At 42.7% G+C, this 24,510-nt stretch overlaps 1 protein-coding gene across 34 annotated transcripts in view; it reads right to left on the reverse strand.

The window, feature by feature from the left end:
* Positions 1 to 24,510, reverse strand: part of ANKHD1 (ankyrin repeat and KH domain containing 1) — a 122,759-nt gene that overhangs the window by 80,592 nt on the left and 17,657 nt on the right. For 6 of the 34 annotated variants that reach the window (XM_074604000.1, XM_074603997.1, XM_074604025.1 and 3 more), the window contains exon 3: positions 22,025 to 22,048. The exons of the other annotated variants lie outside the window; for them this stretch is intronic. In XM_074604000.1, coding sequence (XP_074460101.1) covers positions 22,025 to 22,048 — 24 coding nt within the window. The remainder of the gene's footprint in view (positions 1 to 22,024; positions 22,049 to 24,510) is intronic. 34 annotated transcript variants of the gene reach the window in all.

Below are 24,510 nucleotides of genomic sequence, written 5' to 3' on the forward strand. Positions count from 1 at the left end.
TATTTTCTGAATGTGAAGAATCTTCCAACCTAAAATGTAAAGTTGTTACCCCTTTCCCACACAACTCCACCCAAAATGAAGTAGACTTAGCTCTGATACACCTTTTCTTTTTTAAGAGCAGGAAAAAATTTTAAAAACCTACTACCTTAAATTCCCAATAATTTAACATTCCAAGTTGTACAGTCCTAGCTACAGTCACAAAAACTATGAAACAGTATTTCAAATATTTTAAGTATACTTGAAATCAATGCCACCTCTACGCTAACATTACACAGTAGAAATACTTAGGCACAAGAAACTTTGGTAACAGCTTCTTTTTTAAAAAGTTTCTTTCCTGTAAGACTAAAGCTGAAGGCAAATATGGAACAGTACTGTAAGAAGGCATTTATCCCACTCATTTGCATGGATGATGTAAAATTATGGTAAAGCTGTGTAGTTTTACTCTACGCGGGTTTTTATCCATATAGTCCAGCACAGCCTGTTTCACACACGCAAACGTCACTGCACAGCTGCCTCTGCAGTGTAGGCAGGGCTTATGTTCGCATACACAAATGTGCAAATAGTGTAAAGAAACGCACTGGTGAGTAGTACACACCCCCCCCAAACCAAAACAATCGATTTCACAGGCTACAAAACGCAAACGGTTACTGGTTTACAGATTAGCGAGCTTCACCAGCGGTGAATCAGTAACTTTTCCATTCCTTCGCTTTTAAACAGGGTCAAATTAGATATAAACCTCTGAAAATAATGCATCTTATACCTCAGATGATTTGCTATGTGCAGCTCTCTGCAAGACCGGTTTACGTCACGTCTACCGCAACCCAGCTTCTAACTATTACAGAATAAATACTGAAATCATACTTTGAAAGTTTCAAACATTGTCTTCAGACAATGTATTTCCCCAGTTTGGGAGAATCCAATTTGTTTCTCATTAATGTAAGAATCAATACTTACCACATTTCTCCACCCTGAAAACAACTTAGGCCAGTATACGCCGGGCATGCTGTGTTACACTGCCCTACAGCACAGCTGTAGAGCTGGGAAGGGCTGGCTCACAGTATTCGAACGCGGTGTTGCTGGAAATGATGAAGACTCCCTACCCCATCGGCAAGGCAGACACCCACGATGGCACGCAGACCTGGCCACCTGAAACTGAGCGCGGGGCTCTGAGGGCTGAGGTGAGCTGCTTTGTCAGATCCAAGTGTGCTACCTCCCTGGCTCCAACACCCTACCTCTGGATCACTTCAGCAATGTCAAGAGGCTAGGAAAAACAATTTATAATAAACTGACCACTCCACGATAAAATGAGAAGTTACAGCTAGATCTGTCCACGCCACACCCATGTGGGTTTTGGAGACAGACTAGTGCGCTACAGAGCGACCAGAGCAGAGGGGCCACGGATTCCCGACTCCGTGTACTTGAAGAGGCTACCAGCCACACACCCCCTTCCACCTCCAAGCTGCTGCAGCCGTAACCCTTCCAGCCCCTGCTGCTAAATTGAGTGAGGCTATAAACAACAAGCCTGAAGCACCACAGCTCACACCTCACATATTAACGTCAACTGAATTTCTTGTTGGTTTAAAAGGGGATGCAAGTCGTGTCGGTCACGGCAGGTGGGACAGCAGGGGATAGTCACTGCAAAACTGCACCGGGGCACCACTCAGTACCAAACACACAGAGAAAGTGATAGTTTTGACATAGATCTGCTCCCCCAGGACAGCTCACAGAGTAACTCACTACACAGATGTTTACAGCAGCTATTTCTGGTGGCAGCGCTGGCTTACGCTAGCTTGCAGTGTACACAGAAGCAGTGCCTAAGGAAAGAAAAGGAATTAAGTCTTCACAACTCGGCACAGAGGCCTCCTCATCTAGTAGGACCGCTGCGACCAAAGCTGAACGCTACGGTAAGCAAAGTGGAAAAGTACTCGAGAGAAACCTACAGGACTTTGAAAAATGACCCCTGAGCAAAGGCTAAAAATGCGTGGATTTAGCTAACAAGGAACAGCACAACAGCAGTTTCCCTCCACTTAGAAGGGTCTCACGGAGGAGCTGACAAACAGCTCTACTGCTGGCAGAAGAAGTGGGAAATAAAAAGTCCAGTCAAAAACACTACCACCACCACAAACAAAGAAAAAAACACCAAACAAAATGGCCTGGCCTGAAATTAAACTGGGTATATCTCGATTGTTTCCAATCACTAAGATCAGACAGGTTACCTACACTTTACTAGTCTCTCCATTTCCGAAGTTTGCTTGTTGAAGCATTCATACACAGGATTTTGGGAGGCAAGAGAAGTCCCACCACGGGTCTAAGTCCTGTGTCCTATAAAGACAAAGGTACTTCAACCACCACTGAGCTCCTGCTCCAAAGTATCTGCTTCCATTGGTCGCTGATGGTGGTTTCCTGGAGGACTTACCAACCACAGGTCACCGGCTCTTCCTTCCAGCTCACGAAAGCGCACATCCAGCGCACTGCAGTTCCTGCTTTGTTCCAGAAAAGGTGCTATAACCATACCAAGGACTTTGGGAGAGTAGGCAGAAGATGCCTTTTATTTACCTCAGCAGCTAGGGGTCAACCCAGGTGCCGTACCCAGCCGTTAATTTCATACCTTTTTTTTTTTTTTTTTCCATATTGCACATGCCAAAACTAATTGACAGCCACAGAAGACATCAGAGCAGACATTTGTTAGGCTGGATGGAGTAAAAGGGAGACGGACTCCAAGAATTACCACTGCAGACACCCATTCATTTATTTCCCTTTTGCAGGTTTGCAGTACCATCTAAATAATTGCTCAGTTTTTCTTTCTCTATGATTTAGGATGACTATGCCAGAATCTTACTGCTGTAATGCTCACTTATCTTTTAAACTCTAGTTTAATTGGGTTTGTGTCCATTTCGTAACTATTTGCTCTTGTGCCACTCTGCCAGGTGTTCAAGTCACCTCATCCACACCGGGACAGCAGCAATCTCATACGCACGCGGGTGCACGACTAAACCTCCGCTTGTCTCATCCTATCCAACACACACTGACAGCATCCTCAAGACCATCCTCCATTTTTTTCAAACTCATCCTTCCCGCACAGGAGTGATCACAATTTCTCACATTATTACGACCTCACTAGCACGTACTGACGACTGATCTGGCACTACACGAACTGAACTCCAGTGCTCGACACTGTGCTTCCTGCGGGGCAATGGCACGTTTTCAGGAACAGAAGCCACCACAGAGGTTGTGTAACGACACCTTTTCGCGGACTGACCGCTATTGCAGGATAAGTCTGAAAAGAGAATACAGGAGCCACTGCAGACTGTTTTTATTGCGAAAACTCTACAGACATTAACCATATGGAGATGGTGACATTCTCAATGCAAAGTTACAGCTTCCCACTAAAATGTTCAGAAGCAAGCCAAAAGGAAGTGCTTCCATACAACATGAGCTGCCATGCAAAGGCAAAAAAGGTGAATTTAGAAATAGATTAGATAGGTCCATAGAAGGCACAGGCTTTGCAGTAATACTAAGAACAGTGGTCCCGGAAGCCACTATTTAAGGACACTCCTGAACAAGAGACTACTGGATGGACAGAGAGAGGAAAGACTATCACCTGTACTGTGATTTTACCGCTTTACCCCCAAGTGTCCACAGCTGGCCGCTGCAGGGCACACGGAGCTAAGATGCACCTTCAGTCTGCCTTTGTGCGGCGGTTCTTTAGCTGAGCACCTTCTGCTGAAGCCACATGGCAGTCTGTTCACAAACCCTGGCAGGGACGAGGCCAGCACCATTATCCAACAACTGAAGAGAGAGCTCTTAACCATCCCTAGGAACAGAGGAGTTGTGGATGTCCCATCCCTGGAAACGTTCAAGGACAGGTTGGAGGGGCTTTTGATCAGCCAGACCTAGTGGAAGATGTCCCTGCCCACAGTGAGGGGCTTGGACTGGATGATTTTTAAAGGTCACTTCCAACCCAAAAACTTTTCTATGTCTCTTCTGACAGGAAACAGATGACCTAGCTCCTCCCCATCCAACACATCAACACACAAACCGTAGATCTCAGAATTAGAGAGAAAAGTATGAGTTTCAAGATCTGCAAGCAGATTAATCCTTCTACTGGGCCACAAACCACCAATTCTATAGTACACAGATTCAGGCTGCATCTGAAAAGGGTATTTACACCAATTTAAACAAGTCAACAATTCTACAGTTTAACAGAGATGAAATGACCGGTACAACTAACTACTGGTTGAGTTTGGAACAGGTGACTGGTTTTTTCCCAAAGCAACTATGGCACACAGCATGGCTGAACTTAGCGGCAGATCATGCCAGATGTTCCATGTGTTAGTGCCATATTTAAACTATTTAAATTAGCCTGAAGTCGGTCACAGAGGTGTATTAGAACATGGATCTCACCTTTCGAGGGAAAAGCTTGCTCATCAGATACACACCTACGCACCTATAACCAATGCTCCGATTCGAAGCACGGGTTTCCTTGTTGACTTCCAGACTCATCAGGATGTTCCTACCATGCAAGTACCAAGGTCAGAGTTTTAGGGTAACCTCTCAGTGTCACGTTCCTAAGTTTAACAAGGCAAAGACACAGATATCACTTCAGAAAACATGGAACACAACCAGGTTTGTGTCTTTGGAAAAAAGAGCAGGACTTTATACCACTGGTGTGATTTTGCCATGAGGAATCAGAGATTACATTCTCTGAAAAACACGTTTGTCCGTTTCCACAATTTGAACACAGAAGTTGAAAGCCATCAATAAAGCTTGAAGAACTAACATGAATAACCTTGGCCAAAGTTGTTTCAAGTTCACTGCAATAAAGGAACAAGTCAGATACCCACACTCGGGCAACCATTCTGTTCCCTTCTCTTTCAAAAAAAGGAATATTCTCATGGAAGCACCAGTTGCTCTGCCCTCCCTAAATGGATAAAGTTCATATCAAGGATAAAGAAAATACTTAAGTGCAGTTTTGAGCTAGTAGCGCGTAATTATCACCAGTTTTCTAACAGACCCCAGTTCAAAAAAAAAAAAAAAAAAAAAAAGAGCTGGGTCCCACTGATTATGATTACGTGACCACACCGCAATGGAAAGACAGACAGACTTTAGACGCAACTCAAATTATGTAATTATTTCAGTCCATCTAAAGTGGGAGTGGATTGTGCTGGCTCTGTTTTCTTGTAAAAAACAGTCCAAAGCCAAGCAGATCAAAAGGAATAGCCACTTTCAAGTTTCACCATTTCCACATCAAGATATCTAATTTACAACACCAGAATGAGGGACATAATATATTTGCAATTTTTTGAATATGTTTTAAATATTTAAATGCGTTTTATCGTATGCTGATTGCTCAGCTTAAAGTCCTCAAGGAAGAAACCGCAAGTTGACTAGCACTCTGTATACAGGAATTAGAAAGATATAATAATTCATTCTAGTGTCATCACCTTTCTAAAATTCATATGCTTTTAAAAACTTTAAGACAAAGCGTTGTTAAAAAATGTAATTCACGCTAAGCTAAAGAACATTAGAGTTACAAGGGAAGGTTTACTTGCTGTGTAAGGAAAATAACTGTTTTAAGTCAGAGTATAGACTGAACTATGCCATCAGGTTGTTTGGGTAAGTCATTTGGCCTTTAAAACAAATTTCTTCATTGAAGTCGTTAAAGTTTAAAACCCTCTTTATTAAGTTAAGCATGTCGTACTTAAACTTCTGTATGATTCTGGTGACCCTTTGAAGAATACACACAATGCCTGCAGGCCCTAATCACATCTATGGCAGTACCCACGCGTGAAGGGGAGCCTTCAGGAGCTTGTAACCTCAGGATGTACAAGGAAGAGTTGCACTGAGATCTGCAGAGATCGTGCATCTGGAACATCCATATCTCTGAAAAAAAAAAAAAAAAACAAAAAAACAACCCAAAAAAACCCAACCCCCCGACTAGTTATTTCAGACACTATGCTTTACTTTGCCTGCCTACCTTTCATTGCTTACGTTATTTGTATAATGACATAAACCCTGCCCAGGAATAGCTGATTCTACTTGGCCTTTCAAAAACCCCATATTTTGACATCAATTTTATACCACACGAGTCTTCTCCTGACACACCTGCCCTTAATAAATACATTGGTAGCAAATATCCTCTTACCATTTTTTTTTTACCTCATCTTTCACATCGACCATAAGAAAGATGAACTTTGACCAGAAATGCTCTTTCAAAGTTTTTGAATTCTCACTCCTGGTATTTAAAATGCCACATACTTCCGTGTTGCAACGAACTTGTTTATATTCTTACCCTATCATCCCAATCCAAGAACGCTTTGATTATGGTCTGGGACATCCTCAAAAAGACATCTAAGTCGCTTGGCAATACCCTTTTAATCACTACATAACAGATTATCACACATTACCGTGCCATTGTGTATGAGATTACCCATTAGTGCTTAAACAAGCATGCCATTTCATAGATAATATGAATCTCTTTAAATGCCAATAATTATTTTGAACAAGAAAATATCATTAACTAAATTGGTTGGGTGCCTCTTCCTGCTCCAGATTCTTCCTAAATCAGTCTTTTTGCACTGTGTAATGCTCAAAGATAGGAAACCTTAATCCCTATTTAACAGAGTTATTCCCAAAAGACAGGTGTGAATGCAAAGCAAAGGAGATAAAAATACAGTGACACATATTGGTCATGTTTTCGCAGGCCCGATCAATCCTCATTTAGACCAAACTAGTTCCCTAGACCATCTTTCATCAGCAGGAAAAAACTGTAATTGCAAATCTGCTCTCTCCTATCGCTTCCATACATTGCCAATGTGCTTAAATTGTAACTCAGTTGACCATTACTAAACTTCTTGATAAAATTCACAATGCTCCCTCCAATACCGCAGGGCTGGATCATTCAACCTGACTAAATGGCACATACTCTGAGTTCACAGATCTAATTTTTGTCCTCTTTATAGTCTCCTTTTTACTAGGCAAAATAAGGTACCAGAGTGATTTGTCCCACTACTAGCCATATCATAACCAAAAGACTTTTCCTTCCCAACAGAATAATTCCAAATGCAGATCTCTAAAGGCTCTACAACAGCACCTCCTGAAATCTTTGACATGACTACTGTCACCTAGTAACAATTCTCAAAGTCTAATATCATTCCTTATTACCGTGCCAATTAAAAATGGACCTCTCTAAAGGCAGTGCCGTTCCCTGGGAAGCAGCGCTTGGGATCTGTGCAACCCCCCCAGTGCCCTGGCTTGATCTGCCACTGTCACAGCGCGGGGCACTCCTCTTGTACACACGGTCAGCTTGCCCGAGCAGGCTGCAGCTCGATAGCTTCCTCCGCAGACCGTTTATCACCTGATAAAACCAAATAGAAAACCTGGGGGAGGAGGAGAACGTCCCTTCTCATCGTATTCTGCTATATTTACCAGATTTCAACTCAATGACATTCCCAGGTTGAAATGGTAACCCTGAAGTTTACTCGGTTTACTTGTTGCCACAGGGAGTTGGTCCCTTCTGTTGGTTTTAGTGGTAAACCTATCAAAGCGTGACAGTCCAGGGTACTATAAAGCCAATGTAATCAAAAACAGAGCTTGTCTTCTGCCCCCAAAATCTCTTAAGATAAAAATGCAATGAATAAATATTTAAACTCCTCTCCCTGCCCCTGTCGTCAGTAAGATACCAGCTTCTCGTTAAGATAGAAAAATCTTCAGATAAGCGTCAAGTCTTCTGTTGGCTATTCTCTCCCCACTTGCAAGAGCCAGATTTTGGGGGGAACTCAAACCCTACAAGACTTCAGCAAGAGATCATGCTCGGCACTTTTGCTGGAAGCAGATCATGCAATAAGGTAAATGAAGCGTCTTGCTGACACAACAGGATGGGTGAGCAGACCACCACAGTTACACCCAAAATATCTCACTCCAGAAACCACTTAGAACAGACTCAGCTGTTACTGTCTCATGGGATGCTTTCAAACAAAGCATACAGGCAAAAAGTCTTGCAGAGGTACCAGCCGATCACCTCACGCGCAGCCAAAGCGAGGAGCCTTCCTAACGCTTCGGTCCTTTACATCGACGTATTTACAGAGCGTTAACAGCATTTCTCAGTAAACTAACCCAAATGAAAAGGCTGCTCCACAGTAGTCAAGCCCCGTAACCAGCACTGCCATACCTCTAGCCAGGCGAAAGCTCGAAGCACCTTCACACAGCACACAGAATAACCTCTGCTTCAGGGAAGTCGTGTCTATTACTCAGGTACATCAGAGCTGGGTCATGTGCATTGACTAAATTTGGCACTTTTGGGATGCATTTGAGCAACTGTGCCTAGCCATCTAGCCCGCCGGATATCTCAGAGAGGGGCTGTGGCCACACAGCGCAGAGTAACTGCAAAAGGTCTCTGCAGCGGGTCTAAGCTCTTTCTAGAGGAGCTGGTCTATCCTCAGCCGACGCTGTACGGTTCAATCCAGTAACTCCTACCATATGCCTGGAAATCCCATACAGAGACAGAAAACCTCCCACCTTTCCCCCAGCAGAGCACCCGTACAGAGGACAATAATCTTCCCCATGGATAGTACCAACAAACAGAGGATGATGAGCTCAGCATCGCTGAGACACCTGGTGCCAATCTGACAGCAGAAAGGCTCAGCTTAACTGCTTGAGTAAGCCTTTGCCATCTTCCAATTCCCAATAAAAGAATTCTTCAGCAAATAGTTCTACTGGCTGAATGTGACACCAGGAGGTGGCACAGGTGGCAGAAAGAAGGCATGCATTGCTGCGCAGCCGAGCTTCAGACACAAAGGGATGACACAATCAGACAATCAAGAGCAGCGCTACTACTTAAAATGCTGGCACATCTGAAACATGTCCTCGGGATGGCAAAAGGCTTGTAAAAATAGACAAATTTGGTTTGACTGGGAAAGGAGAGGAGGAAGGGGGCAAATCCCAAATCCCTTAGGAGAAAAAACCTGCCGGGGAAAGACAAGACCAGAGCATCTCTAGATGGTAACCACAGACCACGAATAACCATTTTTATTGTGTAACGGTGAACTATTTAGACAACAACTAGCTAAACCTTGTAGAAATTTTACCTCTCCCCACCCCCAATGGCATTTTTTGCTTATCTTGATATCCCTGGAAAAGGTGTTCCTTTGAAAGTTCGCATTTAGAAGACATTTCAGTGCAGGTATAGCCTATAGTCTCTTTTTGCGAAAAGGCTCAACCAGAACGCTTCTCCACTTTTCAACCGGTCATCCAAGGCAGGGAGTAGTAGAAATTCAATATGGCGGGGTTTATTTTAGCTTTGTTTTCTAAAACACTAAAAAAATCCCCAACATTACGGATTTCGGTCTTTTCAAAGTCAAGCATGCGCCTTTGTAATCTTCAGCACTGAATATCAAAATTATAGTGTGACCTTAGCGCCAGTGCACTGAAAACTTACTGTGCCCTTAACGTCCCTGTTGTAACTATGCCGAAGACAAGAATTCATCCTTTTATATACATTTGACACAAACTTTCACTATAAAAATGTTTGGGTTTATTTCCCCCGCTGTATCACCAAGTGTACGGCACAAACAGACTTCATTGGCTACAACTTTTATTTTTATTCTTCTCAATTAGTATTTGGACATGCTAAATAAAACTCATTTAGCATGAAATTAAGAGCTACAGCTTGAGAGTTTAGTGAAATTTTTTTCAGTAATTAGCATGTTACAATATTTCATGTGTCATCATCACAGCTCCCCACAGACTTTTAGAGCAGACGAGTTTTCGGTTTCTACAAATCAGATTCCCAACAGGAAACCATCACACACAAAAATGACATTTTCAATGCTATCTGAAAAATTATGTTCAGATCATCTGCTAAGCATTTTCTGTAAAAAGCAGAAATATAATTTTATTCTCTGGAGTTGCATTTCATGGTCTTAATCTCAAAACATCCCTTTCTTCACAAATCCCCACTCTTAAAAACAATAGGAAATCACCCACTTCAGCAACATCCACAAGGGGAAGGGGGCTGTTTGAAAAGAAAATTAAAACAAAAAAAACCCAAAAAAGACACAAAAGGCCATCACAACGTAACACATGCCATTGGAGAAAGCTCCTCTTAATTCCAGCTTCTAATTTTTCACTTGTTTGACACTGCAAACTCTTAATATATTTGCATTTACATATATTTTAATATAGTTGTCAGAACAGGAGCCAAAAAACTCGACGACGTGTCTCTCTGCTTTCCAGTAAGCAGCAAGATGGTCTTTTTTCAGAATCAAGAACAAGGAAGTATTTGTCCAGCTACAATTAGTTCTTACTGTTATTTTGGTAACATTTTGATGACAATGGTTCCCTTTTGGGATCATCTGCTTTTACATCAGTGCACTCCGGTATCTCGAAACCTGGAAACTAATTTTCTATACTTCAGCACAAACACAAGTTCTTGCTTAACTAGTTAACACGCATTAACATTTACCTTTCTTTTGAGAGTTTCCTCGTTAGATTTCAATTTTGTCTCATGTTACTTCAATACCAGGTTAGCTAGCCAGGTAATTCACAACATTAACCAGCAGCTTCCAGTTTCACTACAGCTTGGAAGCCCCATAAGCAAATTCAGCAATGAAAAACCAGCTCTAGATAGACTTACAGATGTTTCTAGCAAAATCCCAGTCTCCCCAAACAGTCTGCAATTTCATCTAATTCCTCCCCACCAACCCGATCCACCCATTTCCTTTGTTTTCAGAATGCAAGAAAGAATATGGATATTTGACAGCTATAGAATACCACACATATTTTAACTTAAAATACTAAAATAAAAGATTGGTTTAAACCTTGTGAGAGAGTTTTGTTACCATATGAGAGTTCATATAGGAAAGAATAATACCAGAAAAGCTATCCATGTAACTATCTCCTCATACTCCATCTTATTTAAATTCCTGACCGTGACAGACTTTGCTACAGCGTAACTCTAAATTGTTCTCAGTTTGATTTTTTTCCAAGCTTTTACGAGGCATCCATTTTCTCCCATTGTATGAAAACTGAGTTACCTTTTCTAAAGCCGAAATAGCAGGAGCTCTTGTGTGCCAGCCTAACGTTTGGCCACTGCCAGGACGATGACTCAGGGCTCCTCCTCTCCCTGGCTTTCCCCAGGCACTCCCACCAACCCCACCGCACTCACATTTGGGAAAAGGAGAGGGGGCTTCCTACCAGCACAGCAAGATGAATTCAACCAGCAAAGGGTGTTTTCTAACCACCACCAGAACTGGGAAGGCAAAAGAAAACTGTGCAGCCAGGAACAGAAGATTCCTGCCTGATGGTGACAGCAAATAACCACTAAACCACCTCAACCACCTCACGCACCTTCCCCCTGTGCCAGTCATTCAGAATGTCCCAATTTTTATGTTTCCTAATGAAATACCTTAATAAAGAAACTCAACACGGCTGATCGCCCACACAAACCAGGATCTTGAAGACACCTTCATCCCATTCTGTCTGGAGGGGTTCAAGGCCAGGTTGGACGGGGCTTGGAGCAACCTGGGCTGGTGGGAGGTGTCCCTGCCCAGGGCAGGGGGTGGCAGTGGATGGGCTTTTAGGTCCCTTCCAACCCGAACCATTCTGTGATTCATTATGTACCTGCATACAATCACGCTGATCACTAAACCAAACACATTCTGAACCCACACGCACTACGTGTAGTAAATATGGAAGCATCACAAATTACTCCTGCATCACAGTTACAGATGTACTTTGCCAGCAGCAAACAGCTTTTTCACCCATCTCGCTGCAGATAAGCGTAGGGCAGAGATACCTGCCTCTTGGATTATTTCCTGCTTTAAAGAAGCAGCTACAACTACGACTAAAGTTTAAAGACTAAATAATACAGTAAAAGAAGACTTGCCAGTTCTGTCGCAGCAATCATTTAAACAGCAATTCAACGGCTGAATTACTTTAAACAAAGCAAACTAAAGCTCACAGAATATGAGAGTGCTTGCAGATCAACACAAAGCCTGAAGAATTATATTCAGGTACAAGAAAGTGTTCATATTTGCTCTAGCAGAGAAGCAAAACTTTAACACAATTATGAACTGAACAGACATTAATGATGAACTTCTCTAGATTAGTCTGGAGCGTTCACTCATTCTCTCCTTTTCCTTGTTTGGTCTTTTTTTTTTTGGTGGGTGGGGGTGTTGGTTGTTTGTTTTGAAGTATCTTTGGAAGAATTAAGCCTTGGTCCAAAACCTAGTGAGTACACAAAACTACTTGGCATGCACGGAAAGCTATGACACATATGAACCCCTGGACTGAAGTTCTTACCTACGACTAAGAGCTGAGCTTCAGTCGACATGTAACCGCTAATTTATCTCATCTTTGATTCCACAGCGTCTCTGCAGGCCAGAGCATCTGCTCAGCTGGCATATTCAAGAGGTAACAAGATGGAGAGGTAAGACAGAAAAGAGAGGAGAAAGGAACACCTTCCTCAGCCCCAAGATTTTTACTGGGAAAAAGTTTAGTTTCTTCAGGGAACTTGGCTTTTTTTTTTTTTTTTTAAAAAAAAAAAAAAGGAAAAACGTAGGGCAAAAGAGATGAAGCTAAACTAGATCTTTTCCATGTGTGGCAGCAGATTCCTACAAAAGAGGTTCATTCAAACTATCTGTGTTTTCGCTTGCAAGACACATGAAATGCAAGTACAAACATTTGAATTTGGCCTTGGAGGAGAAGAAAGCTTCTGTTCACACGTTATGGGTTAAGAGCAAAGGTAGACCAGCCCAGAAAAAAGAAAACAAAACAAAAACCCACCAAAAAAACCCCAAACAAATGAAAAACCTAGCAAAACAAACAAACAAAAAAACCACCAAACCCTGACTGACACCCATCGGGACTGCTGGGTAAGAACTGCACCAGGACAGAGTCAGACTAAACAATTATTCACCAAAAAATTGCTCTAACCCCAGGACAGCTGCAACCCAGTAACTACAACTGGTGTGAGGCACCTGTCAAGCCGGGGGTGATCTCCACAAGCACAAATTTCTTTTTTGCTAGATTTTCTCAGTCCGTAAAGATCTGCCCACTAAGCATCTATATAGGAATATTTAGGAAAAAAAAAAGAAAATTCTGCATCCTATAGAAAAGTCACCCTGCCTCTCCTCCCTCGGCATACACACTAGTTCTAGCGAGTGCAGTATTGTACAAGCACATCTGACAGTAACGCGGGTATCTGTATTTAACAATCACAGAGTAACAGCTAATTCTACCAGCTCCAGCAAACTGCTGGGGGTTGTTCCGGTTTGTTTGGTTTTGTTGTTTTTAATTTTTTTAAGGGAAAAAAAAATACTTTTACCCATGGCAACTAAGGCCTCCTTTCTAACTTGTTTTTGATTGTAAGAAAATGTGTGGTCTTGCATTTGAGAGGAATATTCAAAACACAATGCTAACTTTAATTGAAATTATAAAGGACGAGGATGGCATTAAGCACTAGTTTCTAAACATCTACATTACTCTGGACATGAATTTGCTTTGGCGCTTCCCCAGGATTAAATAGGGGGTACTGTACATTACAGTACAATAGGAGTTTATCACTTCATTTTTGAATTACCAAGTCAGGAATTTTTCTAGGGTTTTTTCCCCACCCTTAACGTAGATAAATGCCAGCGATTCACACCCAGGAAAATCCGCCATGGCAGCAAAATCGCAGCTAACTACTTGGGTGCCTGATGCTTTTTTCATTGCCAGCCTTCTCTTCCCTCCTGCGCTACCTCCTCCTGCAACAACCCTGCTACATCTATTCCAGGGCTGCAGCACCAGCAAGTATTCAAATACATTTATGCACTTAAATGCTCTTCTAGTTGTATCACGCTTGCCAGTATTACCGTGATTAGCTAAGGGAAAACTTCAGCCACAAGCTGAATTGTTTGCCCGGCTTTGTTTAGCTTTTAAATGGAGGCAGACTGAAATGGCAGCCTCAGCACATCTCCCCTCCAGCCGGGCAGTCCCCCGCTCACGCCCCGTCACACCACGCATGAGGGCACGCAGACATAGCAACACACTCAGCTGCATCCCAACAGCACCGGACGCTGCTAAACCGATGGGCAAGAACTGGTACAGTCTACCGAGTGCCCCAGCAAGAATCAAAGGAGGTAGGCTCCGAACTCAGAGCTTTGGACATCAGCTCCGACGCTCCTGTATTTCAAGGAAGCATCCAGGCTAGAGACTGAGAAAAAAGAATCAGATTGTTTCTGGTTGCTCACACACAAAGTAGTACTAAACCCCCAAAATCACTCTTGGGGAATTTATTTTATTTAAGTTGAGATGGCCGTGCTTACAATATTTACCCATGCAACTATAAAGGCAGCAACTTTGAAAGTGATCCAGAAGCAGAAAGCATGACCTCGGAACAGAAAGCTTCAAAATAAATTCTTTACTTTGTGCCATCAAACATGGAAAAATTTACAAGGTTTATTTCAGTATTTTACGGAAAAATACCAAGGCTAACAGTAGGCAATTATTCTTTAACTCCTGGCTCTTCCCTTCATGCCTTATCAGAAGGAAAACCCAATATTTTCTCATTTCGAGCCTGACAATTGCTTGCCTCCAAGAATCTGAAAGATACACCTCAAAGAGCTGACTGCTACTAAAACACGGAAAGGAGGAACATGGGAATGGCACCATCCACTGTGGGAGGACAAGGAGCAAAGAGAGACCCCACATATCCCTGAGAAACATCAAGTGAAGAAAAAAAAAAGTTAGTCATGCTGAAAAAGGTGCACAAAATTCCTATTCTTGATATCTGGCATTCTAACTAAGACAAATATTTTAAGTCTCATCTACTTTAGGGCTTCTGACCCTTGAAAACAAGTTACTTTACAGACACTCTCACCTATTTGGTGGTAGAAGAGTGGAATTATTTTCCCAGGTAACCTAAGGCTTATGGAAGAAAAGTATCATACTCCTATGGAGACTAAGGCCAGGAAGTGACCCCCATGCACGACGGAGACGCAGGAAGAACTCAAATAACCTTTGAATGCTATTTATAGGCAAACATCCCACTTGAACTCTCTTCTCCAAATTTCTAGCATTCAGTGGGAAACTGCGTCCAAATGGGCTGTAATTGCTTTCCTGAATCAGAAAGTGGCTCTGGCTCAGTACAGTACACGGAGACTATCTGGGGAAAAAAAAAATCTGAACATGCTTTTACGTTTTCAAGCAAAGAACTAAGAGTAAAATTCAAGGGCCAGTAACATCATTGACTTCACCCAGAAGCCCACAGACTTTTAGCCCCCAGTTTAAGCCAATTACGTAGGGCAAAGCAAGCCAAAATACACAAGCATTTCTGAGGCTGACCAAGCACACCACTTCTTTAATAATAAAAAAAAAAAAAAAAATAAAGATCACCACCCTAACAGTGTATAGCACAGAACAGTGCATAAATTCATGTTTCAAACTGAACATTTGAGAAACTGTTCATAAAACCGCTCCTCTACCTAAGAAGATCCACAGCCTTTCAGTGTACTGCCATGACATACACGCCGCATAACAAACCGTCCTGAAAGTAAGATCTCAGGGAACACCACAGTAGATTACAGAGTGTAAAACAACCAAAAATCAAGATTCTACAGGTTTTGGAACGAAAACAAGGAATTTCTTTTGCAGTGACCCAACCTGAGGAAAGAACGCAGCAATCTACTGTTAATGCACTTGAAAAAACTACCCCTCTACAAGAACAGTCCAGGGGATTCCTATCATCACAGCTTTTTTTTTTTTTTTCCTCCCCAGCATCCTCCTACAGTTCAAAAACAAAAAGGGAAGAGGACGCAGGTGCATCAAGAGATGCATTTTCACCTCAGTCAGTGTCTCTGAAGCTCTGCTTCTTCGGGTGGAGCTGTTGTCCATCAGAGGTCACAGAACCCAACATGTGGCACCACAGAGCACAAGTTTTACTGAGCTGCTTTGGAACAGGATGCAGAGAGAAACTCTAACACGCATTAATGCAATGGACAGCTTCTGGGTGGAGCTGCTTCTAATAGCGAGTATGGAAAAGTCTGGCCAGTTACGATTTTACTAAAGCCAACTTCTTCCGTTGTTTCTCTCCAGGTCTTTACTCTTACCTGTGTGAAGACTAAAATAATGTTGTTCTATCTCAAATTCTGTCTCTACAGTTTAGGAAGATCAGGCACTGAGTGTGCTCACTATTATAGAAGGCTGATAGCCAAAAGCACAGCCACATTGCAAACTTCTCTTTTCATTATTAAATCTTTCTACATGCTCCTTTCCCTACAAAGACTCCCAAAACACGCTGCTTCCTTGTTTTTGGCAATCCAAAGCAAAGCAAACTGGAAGTCAGGCCAGGATGGTTAGAATATCCTTGCTCGCTGTCATCTTCCTCTGCTACTCAAAAGCCACGTAATTCTTTGAAAGCAAAGACAGAATTTTAGCCTTTACAAAGATTCAGATTCAAGGTTTTTTAAAGGCCGTACCCAAACTGGGGTGTCAGTAAATAAATAAAGAAATAAGCAAGCAGAAAGGAATAATCAACTGCACAAATACAGACTAATTTGTTCAGCTAACAGTTCTTCAGAAAAGCGTTGGTAGATCTGAAGTCAAATTCAACCTGTAAACCAACATTTCTCCTGCAAAAGGCAGACAACAAAGTGAGATATATAAACAAAAGCACAGCTTGCAGGACAGATGAAATAACCCTCCTACTCTCCGTGCATCAGTAGAGCTCAACTTGAGTAATACGACTGATTTGGGGCAACAAGCTCTGGAGAACAGAGATCACATACAGAGACTCCAGAGGAGAACAAGAGCAGATGAAAGCCTAAATAATATGAGTTAAGGGCAACGAAAGATTTGATGGTTATTTAGCAAAAAAAAAAAAAAAAAAAGGAATTGCAGAAGATAACAGTCTGCAAGTCGGTTCTAAGGATGGCTGCATCGGAAAAGAACACACTGAACTTGGGTATGATGCATAAAACAAGCAGCCAAAGCACTTCACAAAAACACCAATTGCTTTAGGATGACAACTTTCTTCCTTCCCTTCGCCCCCAAGTTACATTTCAGCATGTAACACCGAGGACTGATACTCAGAAAAACCTTCTCATCCCAAGGACTGCAGTTGGCTTGGCACACTGTGGAGCTTCCAGCACTGGAGACAGTCTGTCTACCCAGTTCCTAAAGCCACCCACCAGGAATGGCACAAGCACAGCTGGATTTGCCTGGGTATAAGGAAGAGAAGGAGGTAAAAGTAGATCTCCTGAGGTTTCTTTCAGCCCTATTTTTGAAAAAGTTTTAAGAAGCTCTACAGAATTTGAGGAAAAGTCAATGGCTAAATGACAAGTTAGTAATTGCTGTTTTTGAGATAATGCTTTGTTACACGGGGAAAAAAGTTGTTACAGAACTGCACTGTGCCTTTTTCCCCACAGCAAGTATTTTCTTGATGCATACGAGGATAAACGCAATATGCAATGCAGTAATTTTTTTTTTTTTAAAGTTCCCTAGTATGTGTTAGGAAAGCTACAGCCCAGACAGAGTTAAATCTGGCCAGGGACATCAAGGGCAACAAGAAAAATTTCTGTAAGTATGTCAGTGACAAAAGGAAGACTAGGGAAGATGCTGGCCTTCTCTGGAAGGCAACAGGAGACCTGGTCACCCAGGATATGGAGGAGACTGAGGTACTGAATGACTTTTTGGCCTCAGTCTTCACCAGCAAGGGCTCTAACCACACCGCCCAAGTCACAGAAGGCAAAGGCAGGGGCTATGAGAATGAAGAACCACCCACTGTAGGGGAAGATCAAGCATGAAACCATCTAAAGAACCTGAAGATACACAAGTCCACAGGACATGAAATCCATCTGCAGGTCATGAGGGAACTGGCAGATGAAGTTGCTAAGCCACTTTCCATCATATTCGAAAAGTCACAGCAGTGCAGTGAATTTCCCACTGACTGGAAAAAGGGAAACATAACCCCCATTTTCAAAAAGGGAAAAAAGGAAGACCTGGGGAACCACAGGCCCATCAGTCTCACCTCTGTACCTGGCAAGGTCATGGAGCAGATCCTCCTGGAAACTCTGCTAAGGCCCATGGAAAATAAGGAGGTGATTGGTGACAGCCAACACCAAAGGCAAGTCACACCTGACAAATGTGGTGACCTTCTATGACAGTGTTACAGTGTTTATGGATAAGGGCAGAGCAAAAGATGTCATTTACCTGGACTTGTGCAAAGCTTTTGACACTGTCCTGCACAACATCCTGGACTCCAAATTAGAGAGACACAGATTTGATAGATGGACCGCTCAGTGGATAAGGAATTGGCTGGATGGCTACACTCAAAGGGTTGCTGTCAATGTCTCAATGTCCAAGTGGAAACCAGTGACAAGTGGTGTTCCTCAGGGGTTGGTACTGGGACTGGTACTATTTAACATCTTTGTTGGCAACATGGACAGTGGGATTGAGTGCACCCTCAGCCAGTTTGCCAACAACACACAAGCGTGTGGTGCGATTGATATGCTGGAGGGAAGGGATGCCATTCAGAGGGACCTGGACAGGCTGGAGAGGTGGGCCCACATGAGCCTCAGGAAGCTCAACAAGGCCAAGTGCAAGGTCCTGCACGTGGGTCGGAGCAAGCCCAAGCACAAATACAGGTTGGGCAGAGAATGGATAGAGAGCAGCCCTGAAGAGAAGGACTTGGGGGTGTTGGTGGATGAGAAGCTCAACATGAGCCGGCAACGCACGCTGGCAGCCCAGAAAACCAACGGCATCCTGGGCTGCATCATAAGAAAAGTGGGCAGCAGGTTGAAGGAGGTGATTCCACCCCTCTACCCTGGTGAGACCCCACCTGGAGTGCTGCATCCAGCTCTGGAGCCCTCAGCACAAGGAGGACATGGACCTGTTGGAGCGGGTCCAAAGGAGGCCACGAAGATGATCCAATGGCTGGAGCCCCTCTGCTGTGAGGACAGGCTGAGAGAGTTGGGGGGGTTCAGCCTGGAGAAGAGAAGGCTCCAGGGAGGCCTTATAGCTGCCTTCCAGTACTGAAGAGGGCCTACAGGAAAGCTGGGGAGGGACTTTTTACAAAGGCATGTAGCGATAGGACGAGGGCTAACGGCTTCAAACTAGAAGAGGGGAGATTTAGATTAGATCTGAGGAAGAAATTCTTTGCTGTGAGGGTGGTGAGCCCCTGGCCCAGGTTGCCCAGAGAAGCTGTGGCTGCCCCATCCCTGGAGGGGTTCAAGGCCAGGTTGGACGGGGCTTGGAGCAACCTGGGCTGGTGGGAGGTGTCCCCGCCCAGGGCAGGGGGGTAGAATAATGATCTTTAAGGTCCCTTCCAACCTAAACCGTTCTATGATTTTATGATCATATAAAGTCCATTTTTGTGCAAAATACTTTATGTACTACAGCTTGTTTTAAATCAAGAGATTTAAGTCCTCAGCTTTCAAAATAAGGTCTTTAAAAAGGCAGAAAATAATTTATAACAGGCAATGAAGGTGCTCATGCCTCATTGCAAAAGACACTTGCTTCCATAAGTAGAATCAAAGATGAGTGGCAGTATATTTTACATAATTTTATTTTTCATTAATCTGGTAAAAACTAGCTTGACTTTACAGAAATAAGCAGAATTTGATAATTTACACTATGCATATATTATTTGTTTATTGTAATTGCTTCCTAAATATACAACAGAAATATTTTGTCACAGGTGAGTTACCAACTGCAAAAAGCAGATTCACCTGTTACACCATATCCTGTAAAGTATTACTGACTCATTACAATCTGTTGCTTCTGACACTTTAAAGAAAAAAAACCAACAAATATTTAATACAGTTATAAAACTGATAGAAGAACAATGTATCGTAGGTCCAACAACAAGAGCTCGGTTAATTCCTCTCACGTGTCCCAACCACTCATCACAGCACACCAGCTCCGTAGTTTAAGCAGCTCTTATGTAAACACGTAGCAAGCAGCCTTGCTTCCAATATAATTATGTTACATCTCACCGTATACTTCCAATCAGCCCCAGAAGGGGCGGCTACACACTCAGACTACCAACCTGACTTACCAGTCTGGCTAGTACGGAGCCAAGTGGCTGGCACTAGTTACTGCCACCACACTTCGTCATTAAGCTACAGCACATCAAAAAAAAAAAAAATTGAAATCTGAGTGAGGAGATCCAGATTCCATCTTCTGCACACTATGAAGCGTTCACTTAATACTCAGACTTTGTTCTGAACAATTCTAAACCCTGGTTTTATCACCACGCGCTAAGGAAACTACATGACTGACAAACGCAGAAACAATCAAAAATGCAAACTTAAACCCCAAGTCTGCATAAGTAATTTTTTTAAATAAACTATTAATAGAGTCTTCTTGCAGGAGATACAAGCAAGATACACAGGCTTTTCTACCTGCTTACTCCTTCCTCGCTCTCCTGATGCATTCAGGGAGACAAGTTACATTTTGATGAACTCAAGCCTGCAAATGCAGTAACTGCTCCATTCCACCAGGTTAACACCTACCTCCCCTCTCACACTGGCGTCACAAAGAACCGTCAGCAGCCACCAGCTCAGAGAGAGCAAGCATGCACGTGAACGACACAGAACAACACTGAAAAAAATACTATACCGTGCTTAAATAAGATAAATTCTGTGGTAAGACATTTGGGTCAACAGCAATTTTTACCAGATATTAGCTTTAACCAACCTATGGTTTGAGCTAATTTTTTTTTTTTTTTCCTGTACCCGATTGATATCACAGCCCCACATAACCAGCTTACCTGCTAGAGTGCTGTGCAAGATCTTTATTTACCAACTCTAGCACAAATCTCAAGACAACCAAAACAAAACCTTACTTCAAGGTACTGTCAACAAACAGGAGTTTGTTGGCTCCTGTACTGGCCGTCGCACAATTGAGCCCCCGTAGCCTGGAAGGGGCACAGCTCCCCAGCACACACCACAGCGCTACACTGCCAGCAGCAACCCGGAGCCCAGTGCAAGCTTCCGCATCCCAATGCAAAGCCTGAACGCGATTATTTTCACTTTGATGGATAAAGGAAGCATACATTTTTATTTAAAAAAAGAAAAAAAAGAGTAGCATCTCCTCTTGGTAGAGGCTAACCTCCATCTCAATTCAAGCATTGCACAGGCCTGTCAATAAAGCACTGCTTTTTCTTCTCCTGCTCAAACCCCCCCTACTTTCCTCCTTTGGCCGAGGCTACTCCAAGTCCTAATATAACAAGAAGTCCTGAAAACAATACCGAATGGTAAAGAGTTTTTAACCAGGAACATCCTCATATTGGAAGAGGAGAGCAAAGGGGATTTCATCTTGCAGAAGAATCCAACTTGCATCAAAAATAAAATATGGCAGAAGTAAAATAGAAAGGAGAAGTAGAGTTGTTAAAAAATACATGTACAGGACTTTGAAAAAATCACGTCAAAAGGATAACTGCACAAGTTGTTTACAGTATGGCTGTGGAGCACTGGCTGATTAACAATGACCTCTGAGATATATATAGACAGATATATAGATATATATAAATATGCAGACAACTTAAGAGACTGAGGATTAGCCTGGCCAATGTTAATACTTCACAAATTAGAAATTATAACCCTTTGTCTCGTCTCTTCCCACTCCCCATCCCTACTGAAGAAAAGTTAAAATCTCGGAGTCAAAGAAATTCCTTTGCCAAGGAATTCCAAAAGCACAGTGTTCAGATCCCACACGATAATTTAGCTATATGATACCTAAAAGTATCAATTTAAGTGTTACAACAATGAAATGGTTCTTCACAGCAAAATCAAACGGAAAAAGAGCCAAAAAATATGAAGTTGGTATATTTAACACACTTTCAAAGTATGGAAGTTAATTTCAGTAAGAGCAGGGTTAGACTAGACATTTTCTAATCTAAAAGCCTACTAGATTAGAAAAAAAGATATTTAAATCATGCAAAACCTCAGAGAAATCTAATATTAATAATTCAGTTACATGCACAAAATTCAGACAGCTTATCCAACTTACTCAAAAGCACAATATACCTGTACATTTCACATACCATATATTCCTTCCCACTCTGAATCTTTAGATGGTGAAGAAAAGAAATAAGCAAGTCACTGTAATGTGCCAGTATCTCAAAAAGCAAAAGTTTTCCAGTTAACATGACAGTGCTGATTTCAGTAGTAGTACAGCTTTCATCTCTAAAGAAACGCCGAGAACAAAGCCTATTTGAGCTTTCTTAATGAAAACTGTTCCTCTTATTTGAGCTGCATACTGTATCCATATAACACCAAGTATTTCAGAACAGATAAAATTAGGGTGAAAAGCCTTTCTTGGTTTAAAAAAAAATACATATGTATCAGTAAAAATAGTTGCACTAAGGGTAAGACTTCTGCCATGATGAAGGCAGCTAAACACACTTCAAATTTGATATTGCTACTTTTTTACAATAAAGTTCCATCTTTGCTCAAATTCCAGCAATCCTCTCTTGGGTTCCCCCCAATAAAGAACCTATTTTTCTTTTTCATTCAAGAACATTGACATGGATCTAGAAACGTGTGTTACGTTCCACGAGCACAGAGGTACAGCCATTAAATTGACAAACATGAGTTGTCTGTTTTCTGCAGCCCTGAACTTCTACAGTTTGAAGTGGAGCTTGGATAACCCTTCAGAGGTTAAGTTCCTGATGATTAGGTGCCCACCTCCATTTCAATCACAAATTACTCCTGAGTCCTAAGAAAAGAAGCACCAGGTCCACACGTGAACCTTCTTGATCAAAGAATGTATCTAGCCCAGTCTCTGACGCTTTCCAAGGGTTTTTTCCAATGCAGGATGAAAGCAAACTGTCCACCTTTTGAGCTGTTCTTTTAGACCACAGCTCACTGCCCAGTAGTGCTGGATCACAGGTCTATCTATTTGCAACCCAGAAGGCCAACCGCATCCTGGGCTGCATCAAAAGAAGCGTGGCCAGCAGGTTGAGGGAGGGGATTCTCCCCCTCTGCTCTGCTCTGGTGAGACCCCACCTGGAGTGCTGCATCCAGCTCTGGAGCCCTCAGCACAAGGAGGACATGGAGCTGTTCGAGCAGGGCCAGAGGAGGCCACAGAGATGCTGGGAGGGCTGGAGCCCCTCTGCTGTGAGGACAGGCTGAGAGAGTTGGGGGGGTTCAGCCTGGAGAAGAGAAGGCTCCAGGGAGACTTTAGAGCCCCTTCCAGTCCCTAAAGGGGCTCCAGGAAAGCTGGGAAGGGGCTGTTGGCAAGGGCATGTAGTGACAGGACGAGGGGCAACGGTTTAAACTAGAGCAAGGCAGGTTAGATTAGACATTAGGAAGAAGTTCTTTACACTGAGGGTAGTGAGACACTGGCCCAGGTTGCCCAGAGAGGTGGTGGAGGCCCCATCCCTGGAGACATTCAAGGCCAGGCTTGATGAGGCTCTGAGCGACCTGATCTAGTTGAAGATGTCCCTGCTGACTGCAGGGGGGTTGGACTAGATGGCCTTTAGAGGTCCCTTCCAACCCAACACGTTCTGTGATTCTATCTTGTTGCATTCAAGCCGTCTAATGTTGGGGGAAACAAATATAGTTTACTTCATTTTATTTTAATCAAAAAAACCCTTGCTATTAGTGAATAATGAATGGGTTTGGTCACATCACAAAAAAAAAAAAAAAAGCAGATGTGGTCGGCAGCTTGGAAAGTGAGTAAATAGAGAGAGATATACACACACTGGAAGGCATTCAATTTTACAATTGCTGAATCTCACCCTGTCCTTTCAGTTTATCCTAAAGCAGGCAGATTTTATCTGGGCCCATTCATACTTTGACCTGCGTTCTGTATTTCCACCAAGTAGGTGATTACTTCCACTTTCTGCATTCCCCAGTTCCAGAATACACAACCCATTCCCCACCCCCCGCATCCTGCCAGCTTCCTAAAGAGCCCTCATGCCTGAGTCAACTACTGAAACGCACCAGGTATTAACAGACACTCGTTATTCAAACTGGATTTCTCTTTCACCATTTACAGCGCGTTTAATTCCCCATAGTCTCAAATACACCAAACCATCTATGTGAGGGTCTCTAGTCACCTTTAATCCTGTACTTCAACAGAACAGAAGGATGTATATAACTCTGCTCCCTGTTTGAACACAAGGATGGGCTACTCACATCTGTCTCAATAAGCAAAACCTTGGCTGAACGTGATTCCTCTCCAAAAACACCCTGATCTTCCTCACAAGCCTCTTTATAAACAATAGTAGGACACCTAAAGAACTCACTGCTAACAACGCTCCTCCCTGTGTACTCCACAGGAGCACCAAGTGCTCCAATGCTAGACAAAGAGGTTCTTTACTACTTTCTTCTGCATCTATTTTTGATGCTTCATTGTCAAAGTGCTTCAACATTCAGATTGAGAAGGAGCATGCTCAAAAGATCTGCTGGTAAGGACACAGGCACCCAAGCTATTTCCTCAAGTTAAAAATCAGTTCAGTAACATTCTACGTCACTTCCCAGAAAACTCAGCAAAACCATGCTGAAACACAACAAACAGGATATT

This window comes from Larus michahellis, chromosome 11, assembly GCF_964199755.1.
Source record: "Larus michahellis chromosome 11, bLarMic1.1, whole genome shotgun sequence".
NCBI classification, from domain to species: domain Eukaryota; kingdom Metazoa; phylum Chordata; class Aves; order Charadriiformes; family Laridae; genus Larus; species Larus michahellis.